Genomic DNA, 10,593 nt, shown 5'->3' on the forward strand with positions numbered 1-10,593 from the left:
TTATGGGTAATTCTGGACTACATAATCCGAATGCCACTGCAGACAACTAGCAGAAATATTAAAACTGATTTCCGGTTGTCTTCATTTTTAATACCCCACTCACCTAGGCCTAGATTATGAATAGGTCGGTGTTGTGAGACACCTGTTGGGTGTCGCACAACACTGAGTTGTGCAACATGAGTTGGGTGACATTTACTATAACCTGCAATTACAAAGTGCAATAAATCACCCTTTGTTAAATTTAGGTAGGTCAAACTTCCCAAAATTGAACATGGGAAAATTTAGTGAGTTACCATACCATGACAATTTAGAGCAGTTAAGGACCAAAATCTGCATGTTATTCCTCAGAAACTTATAATAGGTGATATTTTTAATACCTGACAAATAAAGGACCTATATAGCGCTGAATTAATCAGTCTATATCAACGTTTCCCAAATTGTTGGCCATGACCCCTGATGAGCTGTAAAAGTTCTGGTCTACATACAAGTAATATTTAAAATAATTAACCCTGTTTATGCACCAATGCAAAATGTGCTGAAGTGTTCCCAAGTCTATTTTTAAAACAAAGCTTTGCAAGTATTCCCAAACAAGATTTGGTGTGAACCTTTCAGTATTTGTTGCTTTTTTTAATTTTTTTATTTTAACTTCACAAAGACATTTTAACAGAGAACGTGCTCACTATACAAGAGCATAGAAAACCACACCACTGGTGTATGACTTTCACACATATTTTGAGCAATACAGATGTGGTCTAATGGTCTCAGCTGAGCTACTGACTTTGGAGCAGTGGAACCAGGCTTGTGTCCTGGTATTGGCTCAACACTACCTCCAACAGTTGAATCTGGGCAAATCTCTTAATATCCTGCTCATATATATTTGAAAAAAAAATAAAAATCATGTCATAATCTGGTGCTCGTGTGAAATGCTCAAATGGCAATGGCGCACTATATAAAATGCACCACTGAGCCTTGTTTTCCCAAACAATTGATATAATGCCTTACCAGGATACTCCTGTGCAAAAGTTTTTTTTTTTTTTTTAAAGATTTGTTAAAAATCACCAACATTTTTCAGAAGCCTTGTATTGTTAGTGCATGAATGTCACAGGCCAGCACCCCACTCTGAAAAGTGTTCCAGCTCCAGACTATTGCCGTGCACCACCAGCCATTTTTTTTTTTGACAGATCAATTGGCCACAGTATCACAGGGGCTGGTCAAGGTTGTAAAGTTTAAAAATGATTGCCCTTATTAAATTGAAAAACATATATATTGTCCGACTCATGTTCATTGCAGCTAGATTGGTCGCAAAAGCTTGTCCTTATAAAAACAGAGGGGACTGTAAAAAGTTTGAGAATCATTGTTCTAGATGGCTCAGTATTAATTGCCTCCAAAGACAATGCATTCTCTACAGCCATGCACCTTATTGTCAGTTCTCCAACTGGCCCACTGCTGCATAAAGAACTGATTTTAAGTTGGGACTAACTGCGCTCTAACAAATGGAACATAACCTTAAGAGGATTTTCATAATAAGCACAAGCAAAACATAGCATATGGGGCAGTACAGATTAATGTCTCAAGGGTGTTCATCCGGAATAAAGTGGTTTCAAAGTCAACAGGATAATTTCTGCACAGTCAGCTACAGAAGTTCAGTGTGAGATTGTGAAGCACATCTGATAGAAAGATTGATCATACTTGCGATAAACGGTAGGTAGTCCATAGCTAGGACCAACTTTTCCCATAGATAAAGCAGTTTTTGATTTGCTAATAACTGACTCCATTGGATGAATCTTCACGAATTTTTCAAAACTAGGATCCAAGTTAGTACAGCTGCTATCTAGAAAGCTTTTGGGTGATTCGTCAAGCCGGGGCTGAAAAGGGGGGAGGGGGGTATCCCAAAATGCTTTTTGACCATGCAACGTTTTTTTTTAAAGGCATGGCTACAGCCCAAACCACTGAACTTAACACCAACAAATTTGGCAAAAAATCTAGAACTTGGTCTAGAAAAAAGCCCTTTTTGAAATGTGGTGTTATTCTGTTTAGTAGATTTAGAGTTATTAAAGGGAAAAATATATAGATATCTAGGAAAGCAGGTCAACTCGCAGGGGATCTGTGGATTCGGGCAAGAAGCAATGTCCTGATTGACTGGCTGCAACCTGAAAGCAAAACTGTGGCTGTCATTTTCTTTGTTGCTTGGCCGGGTGAGGGAAAAATAAGGTGTGAAAAAAACTCACAAGAGGTCAGGATAAAGGTATCCTGACCCCAGAGGACACATGGGGGTGGGCTCCCTTTGAGGGCAAGAAATTGCCCCTAAGTTTTTTGGGGGGGCAGATACAGCGGGCCCCAAGTGTAACTTCACGAAGGATCCGTGTACCCTAAGAACAGTGAAGAAAAAAAATTTTGGGGTTGGGCGCATGCCGCTAATCCCTGCCACACAATGCAAAAGGCTGTGCATGGCTGTATTAACATATAGTAATCATATGTTACAGTACGTTAAAAAACACTGAAGTTTACCAGGTTTTTTTGGGGGGTGGGGAATAAGTATAACTGCTGAAGTTCTATGGTTTTGTGTGGATAAAACCATAATATATATATATATATATATATATATATATATACACATATACATACACACACACACACACACACACAACCTGAGGAAGACTTATTCTAACTGTTAGAACAAGCTGGCTGTCACAGGAATATTGGAAAATTAACAGACACATGGTGGGGTGAGAAAACATCCTTACTCTCTTGCAAATTTACAAATCTGAAGCACAAATCTTTGACTTGGGGGGGGGGGGGGGGGGGGGGGGGGGGGGGGGGGGGGGGGGGGGGGGGGAAGAGGGGGAGAGATATATATAGTCACTGAAGAGACAGAAGAAAAAAAAGAAGAAAAAATAAAAGGCTACAGGGACGTTATAGTTGGGTTCTGAATTTACTTGTACCAAACCATAGAAATTCAGCAGTTAGAGTTATTTCAAGTAACTATAACTGGCGCCCTTGCCATGTACAGTTCTCTTATCACTGGATTTTAAGTTCAAGTAATTGTAATTATTATAAGTTATTCCAACCCCCAGCACACATAGCCTGCAGTCAGGCTCCAGCCACCAACCACCAGCACCGCACGTCCTTTGGCTGTGTGCAGTGTAGGTTGGCCATTCAGTAAATCTGTGAGTGGGTGTGTGTCTGAGTGGGTGCATGAATGAGTGAAAAAGTGAATGAATTAGTGTATGAATGAGTGAGTTTTCTTTCAAAGTTTTTTTTATATTCGAGAACATAGTGCAAATAACTAGCAGAAATTAGTACATTTTTGCAAATATTCTGCATGGCGACACAAAATTATTATAAACCCATTTGCCCCCATTACAAATGGGGTCTTTGGTTGTCAGTCAGTTTGTCCGCTGAACAAGCATGAACCCTCACTCTAGTCAGGGCAATGGAGATACACACTTAGCTAACCCCTCCACCCCCCGCCTTGGGAGCTTGGCACAAGCATACAGGCTTATTTCAAAGGCAATGAGTAAAGTATGTGTAGAAATATTGTTACACAAAGTACCTGGTTTGCATCAAAAATAAAGTCAGCCAGGCAAGCGTGCGAAGAAGTCATCAATACATTGTTTTCTCACTCACAACTAAGGCCTTGCGGCGTTTTCCGGGCATGGCACCTCGGTCCACACAGGTATACGTTGATTCCGACGCCCAGCGATGATGCGATGATGCGCAAGAAAGCTGACCGCAAGGTGGCGGAAAAGTGTGCTGCGTAGGATTTGAGTCGTTTTCAGCAGCCGCAAGCATATGTTGCGCAGTTTCTCCAGCAGCGATGCAGGTGATGTGTCGATTTCCCAGCTGCGATGCAGGTGGTGCGTCAATTTCAGCCATAAGGCAGGTGGTGCGCCAATTTTACAGCTATGTTGCATTTGAAGCTCCACAATTTTCCATACACTGCTTTCTGTGCATGGATTTCAGTCCTTGTGCTACCAGATTCCCTTCTTAAGGGCCCAGGGATGGGATAGGGCACCACTCGACAGGGCAGGAGTCTCAGCAGAAAGTCCAGGTGCTGACAGAGGAAGTCTTTGATGGCCCTGAGACTTCAAAACAGGAGGCAAGCTCAGTCCAAGCCCTTAGAGATTCTTCACAAGCAGGAATATATCACAAAGTCCAGTCTTTGTCCTCTTTCAGGCAGAAGCAGCAACTGCAGGCCAACCCAGCAAAGCACAGTCACAAGTAAAGTCAGCAGTACTCTTCCTCCAGCTCTTCTCCTTGGCAGAGGTTCCTCAAGTAATCTAACAATCTGGGGTTTTTGAGTCCACTGTTTATACCCCTTTCTGCCTTTGAAGTAGGCAAACTTCAAAGGAAAGTCTCAGTTGTTCACAAGATCGTGCCTAGCACATGTCTGGCCCCAGAGACACACCAGGGGGTTGGAGACTGCATTGTATGAGGGTAGACACGGCCCATTCAGGTGTAAGTTAGCACTCCTCCCTCCACTCTAGCCCAGATAGCTCATTGAGGTATGCAGGCTAGACCCAAACTCCATGTGTCACTTTCCAGTGGAGATTCACAAACAGCCCAACTGTCAGTCTGACTAAGACAGGAAATACACAAGCAGGCGGAGTCACAAAGTTTCAAGCAAGAAAATTACCACTTTCTAAAAGTGGTGTTTTCAACCAAACAATTTAAAAAAAAATAAACTTTACCAAAAGATGTATTTTTAAATTGTGAGTTCAGAATCCCCAAACTCCATCTCTCTATAAGCTCCCAAAGGGAAACTGCGCTTAAGTTATTTAAAGGTAGCTCCCATGTTAACATACGAGAGATAGGCCTTGCAACAGTGAAAAACAAATTTGGCAGTATTGCACTGTTAGGACATGTCCCACCTTTAACATACATTGCACCCTGCCCATGGGGCTACCCACCTTAGGGGTGCCTTACATGTATAGGAAGGGAAGGTTTAGGTCTGGAATGTGGGTACACTTGCCGGTTCGAATTGGCAGTTTGAAACTGCATACATAGACACTGCAGTGGCAGGTCTGAGCCATGTTTACAGGACTACTTGTGGGTGGCACAATCAGTGCCGCAGGCCCACTAGTAGAATTTGATTTGCAGGCCCTAGGCACCTCTAGTGTACTACAGTAAAAGGGTTAGTAGGAAATCAAACGTGCCAATCAGGGAAAAGCCAATTACACATACAATATACACAGGAAGCACTTGCACTTTAGCACTGGTCAGCAGTGGTAATGTGCCCGGAGTACCAAAAACAGAGTCCAGCACACAGTCAAAACATGGGAAGCAGAGGCAAAAAAAAAAAGACATAGGAGACCATGCCAAGCATGCCAGGTCTAACAGACCCTAAAACACACCTGAATCATACCCCTGGGTCAGGGTACCTTTTATCCTGACCCCTTATGCCACTTTCAATTAGGAATTTCACGCCGGGGACCGTGTCCTGTGAAATAAGATGGCAGCTGCAACTTTCTAGTCAGGCTGCGGTCAGCCCATTACAGCACTTCTTTGTGCACATGCATTTGCAAAAATTAAATTATTCACAAAAATAATCACTACAGTGCCCCGGCCAGAGATACACAAATTTGTTTTCCCTTAAATTTATTCAAACATTACTGAACAGATTTACACCAAATAAGCAAAATCACAATCTGCGTCCCAAAACCTAACTTTCTGCTAAATTTGGTTTAATTCCATCTAGCGTTTTGGGATGTAGTCTTGTCTAAATGTCCTATGGGAATGAACATGGGAAGCACAACTTTATTTTTTGACATCCCATTTTTCTTGGACCCCGTCTGAAGGCTCACCCCGAAAGCTTGTACACAAAAAGAATCACTGCACACACACCATTGAATTTTCACTTTTGATGGGCTATATCATGTCACTTTTGTGCAGTTATATTGGTGTTGAATCAATGCATGTTACGCAGACCGTTTTATAGTGGAAGTAGCAACATTATCTTTGTGATATACTTTGACAATTTTTTTCTGTAAATGTCATCCCATTGGGTAGAATCATCAGTATATATGTTACAGTGCAGACTCTCCTCTATTAATTTAATACTGTATTTTTTTTATTAAAAGGTATCCACAATTAAAATAGAAACCAAGGGTCATTTGTACAAACACAGTTTCCCACAGACACAGAATGGGTAAAATCTTTTCGTACATCTGGCCCCAAGTGCGATATTGCCTGTATCAGCCTCTAGTACTACATATGAACTTATTGCTTGGTTTGAAAAAGCAATAGCAAAAATGTAGATATAGTTATAGATGCTATCGGGAATCAATGTCTGCTCAAAAGCTTTCTTCTAAAATAGTTTCCTAAATTTGAAACACAGGGAACAAAACGGCACTGACTCTCAAAGCTAAACCTTACAAAGGAAGGATGTTGTACAGGCTCTCAATCACTTTAGCTTGCGTGGATTCAAGGAGCTGCTTCAGAGACCAGTGAGTGGATTGCAGGGAGCAACTCAGCTTTCCTAGGAATATAACTACTTCAATTATCCATATTATGTAATGCTGGCCGCTTGTAAAGCGCATCATGCAGCACCAGGATTGTCATCAAATGAATAATGATTTTTCCAAAATGCTTCCCCCTCACTGACAAAGAGCCGGATTAACCATTGTTCACAGCACTACAAACGTAAATGGGTGTGTTAAGAGCTACATACAAATAGTATACCCGTGGGTTAATCAGCTTCTGAGAGACATTCACCAAAAAAGTAACATAAGAGATAGTAAATCGAGCTATCTTATATAGTCTAAATTTAAAGAAAAAAAAAAACTTGATTCAAACAATACTTTAAAAGCATCACTCCCAACTGTCATTAAGCTACAATTAATTTACCTCAGTGAATAGGAGGTGACTCATTGAGCCAACACTACATGAGTATATCATTTGAACCTCATAAGAATATGTAGAATTGTTAGATGCTCATTAACCTAAGCCCCAGCTGCCATAATTTTAAATTCAAACAGGATACTTACACATCTACATGAAAGAATAGAAACATAATTCAAGGGTAGTCTGCAATACATAGAAGCCATACTGGTACAAGTGAATACCCTAATAGTTGAGACACAGCAAGCCCATTTCCAGACAAAGAGCAATGTTACCATATAAGCATGCAATGCAGAGTATCAGGAAGACCCAGTAAACAAAGGGTACCAATGTTGGCAATGAAAGAGTTCTGGTCAAAGAAGCCACAAAGGGGAGTCAGAACCTGCAGCCAGGACCTCTGTAGTTCCCATCCCTACTCTTACTGAGGGAGAACTTCAGATCTACGTGGTGAGAAAGGACTAGTGCCAACACAGGAAAGCTGCGAGTCCTGTGTGTGTGAATAAATACTTTTCATTGAACTCTGGGGCTGCATTGCACAGCAACTGTAATACGCGTTACATTAGGATGAATGGGTACATAGAAGGCTGCAAAGCAAAAACAGCAGTGATGGCAAAATTAAAGTGACCAAGAGCAGAATCTGGAGCCAAGCATGTTAACTGCAAGGATGACAGCCAAAACCAAATCCAAATTTTCAGATATTGTATAGAAGGGGATGAGTGTCTGATTAGCAGTTCACACCCCCTTCACATGGACAGCTTGTTAGTTAAATGCCCAAGACTAAAACATCACCAGCTCCTATGCCACAGAAATGTGACATAATAAAAACTCCCCACCACAGGTTTGATATCAGTCCATTATATACAACGACTACCTGTAACAAACCCACATGACCCAACAGAATGCAAAAACTGCATCTACTGACAGATTCGCAAGCTTGCCCAACTACCATGAAAATCATAGAAATGAATAGCTGAAAGCCACAAAGCAGCTCTTTATAAAATGTCATAGTAAAATTAATATTCTCACTGTCTACACATCCTAGGGGCCCTCTCTCCAGAGAGTCCACAGCACCTTTACCAAAAGCGCTTTTAGAGTTGAATGATAGACATTATTGGGGAGCGGATACCAATATCGCCCTTATCACTTTTTTGTAAACCACGATTTCTAAAACATTCTCATACCATCTGACGCACGACACGGGAACTTACAAAGATAATAAAATTACCACCATTCTGGTGCAGTAAAACAGCCCTCTTATTCACGAATCACACCAAGTTTCTTGGGTTTAGGATTGAGCGGTGAAAGCACAACTTTCCTTTCATACCTTATGCCTTCAACATTTTGGTGCAGACTCAAAGAGGCATAAGACCAGTAAACCATGCGACTCAGACTGATGGCTTCAGTGGTCTTGGGGAAAGCTGGAGACACCATATAAATTGCGTGTGGCTGAGAAAGGAGTGTCATGAGTCACAACCATTGTAACCATTTCCAATGCTTCTGCACGATTCTCTGTTCTTGGCTTTGGGACGAAGTCTCTAAACTGGCTTCGAGGCCCTCTTAAACACTTCTGGCTTATATATGGGATAAAAGAATGATAATCAAAACTAAGATTTACTACAGATTGGATTCTTACTGCCAGACTAAACGGTGCTGCCATTAGGACGTATGTTGCATAACACTCATGTCTACTGGATAGCGAGTATATTCCATTAACTCCAAGTCCGACAGTGGTAGTAGAAAGCGTTCAGGTGTCACCCATTCTGCCTAAAGCTGCCCCTGCAGTCGCCGTTTCTAGTACTAGCCCAAAAACTCTTCTCGTGACCACAATACTAGATCATCTAATCTCCTGGTGTTACCACAGGTGGGACAGCCCGTTTATTCTCCAGCAAACCACTATCCGAAGAAGATAGTAACAGGTCCCTATTTGCTACGCTCTACCCCAACTATAAACACCTTCGTTGTCTGTCATACAGCTATAACACGGTCAAAGCGTTCACCAAATAGCAAAGTGCGAGAGAATGTGTGATAGTGACAACGGTCCCAGTTTAGTTCTGGGCAGAACTGATAAAATAACTAGTACTCCACATAACTCTAACCCAGAGAGCTATGGGTTAACGCCTGTAGTAAATACAGCCTCATCTTTTAGCACTTTCGAGCATGACACACACCCCGGCTGGCGTAGTGCTTCCTCTCTGCACTACGAACTCTGCTGTGGACATTCCTGGGGGTGACTACTAGTTTCAGATCTGGGTCATGCACGCAGTTCTTACTGTTCCTACTCCTAGTGTCCTCCGCCACTCCTAGTAGTACTGTTGTCTTTACATACATACAGCGGCACCCTTTGTATATCTGTCAGTAACCGTGTCTGCCTCAGCCCGGTGTAAGGCACGAGCACAAGGGTACTGCTCAAGCTAGACATCTCCAAGGAGCACTTGGTGCACCCACAGAAGTGAAGCGGTGCCCTGCTCTCCCTCCTGCCACTGTCGGCTCCCACAACCGGTGCAGTGCTGTCTACACAGGCCCCTAGCAGCACCCTGCGGATTTCGCTCATTGACTCCCAGTTTCGTGTCTACCCCAGGCTGATGTCAGAGACTGCTTACTCTACACTGCCCCAAGCAGCACTGGCTGCACCCACAAAGATTACCCCAGTCTCTTCTCTTCCTTCCCCAACCACACCCGAGACAGTGCCTCATACTCGCCCAGCAGGACCCTGCGGCTTCCTGTCAGTGACCCCCGGTCCCGGGTGCGCCTCGGGTTGGCTGCCCCGACCTCCTCCAAGCAGCTCCAGGTGCACCCCCGGAACTGAACACTTGTCCTGCTCTCCCACCCCAGGGTCACACCGGCTACTCACGTTGCTCTGGGCGTCGATGGCCTGCAGCAGCCGGTCCCTGATCTGCTGCGGGGTTGCCGGAGCCGCGGTCATTGCCCGTTGCTGCTGCCTACGGCCTGCGCGGCGGAGGCGGCGGCCAGGTCTGTCCTGGGGGGCAAAGTGCTTGGCCGGCCGGGCCCGCGGCTCACTGTCCGCCCCGGGCTCGGCGGGGCCGCATGCTGGGGGAGCCGCCGCGCGCTGAGACGCCGCTGCAGGCCGCCCCCGGCGGCCGCCTCGCCCGCACCGAACCACCGCCGCTGCCTCTGCTGCTGCCTCAGAGCAGGGGCCAGCGCGGGGGCCGATGGGAAAAATCCGAGCGCGGCACGCTTTGTGACGTCAGGAGAGCGACTTGCGTCCGCCGCGCTCCGCACGCACAGCACGCTCCCGGGTCTCCAGGAGGACCTGTGCCTGTCACGGTGGAAGGCGAAGACGGACTAACGCGCGTAGGTCTGTGTTCGCGGACAGAGAAGAGGGACTGCAGCATTCACGGTGGAAAACCCTGAAAGGGGAGCAAGTCAACACTTCTTCAGCGACATAAAAGACAGACTGCGACAACAACCGCCGACTAGCATAGACATAAAAAACAGACTCGGCCCGTCACTGGCACATGTCACGCCCCAGTGGCCTCAGGAGCCCGGCGGGTCACGCTGCCCCTGGGTCAGGTTTCTACTAAGCCCCTTCCCCCTGCTGTCCGGAGTGTGACCTCCTCAAATCTTTCAACAAGTGATGCAGGCAGCTGACTGCGCCTCGCAGGCTCCCAGTAGCCACACTCACAGCTTTTAACCCCTTACAAACATAATATAAAACCAACTGGGAGATAACAGATTAACCCAGTTTTGTAAAACGGGCCGCAAATTATTTTTTGAAATGTATATTTCACTTTG

General features: G+C 44.5%; 1 protein-coding gene across 1 annotated transcript in view; it reads right to left on the minus strand.

Moving 5' to 3' along the window:
* MED26 (mediator complex subunit 26) overlaps window positions 1–10,029 on the minus strand; it is a 69,311-nt gene extending 59,282 nt beyond the window's left edge. The window contains exon 1 of the mRNA XM_069216887.1: window positions 9,692–10,029. Within this exon, the coding sequence (XP_069072988.1) occupies window positions 9,692–9,763 (72 nt within the window). The 5' untranslated portion in view covers window positions 9,764–10,029. The remainder of the gene's footprint in view (window positions 1–9,691) is intronic.
* Between the last annotated feature and the right edge of the window lie 564 nt (window positions 10,030–10,593).

Source organism: Pleurodeles waltl, chromosome 12 (assembly GCF_031143425.1).
Source record: "Pleurodeles waltl isolate 20211129_DDA chromosome 12, aPleWal1.hap1.20221129, whole genome shotgun sequence".
NCBI lineage: Eukaryota > Metazoa > Chordata > Amphibia > Caudata > Salamandridae > Pleurodeles > Pleurodeles waltl.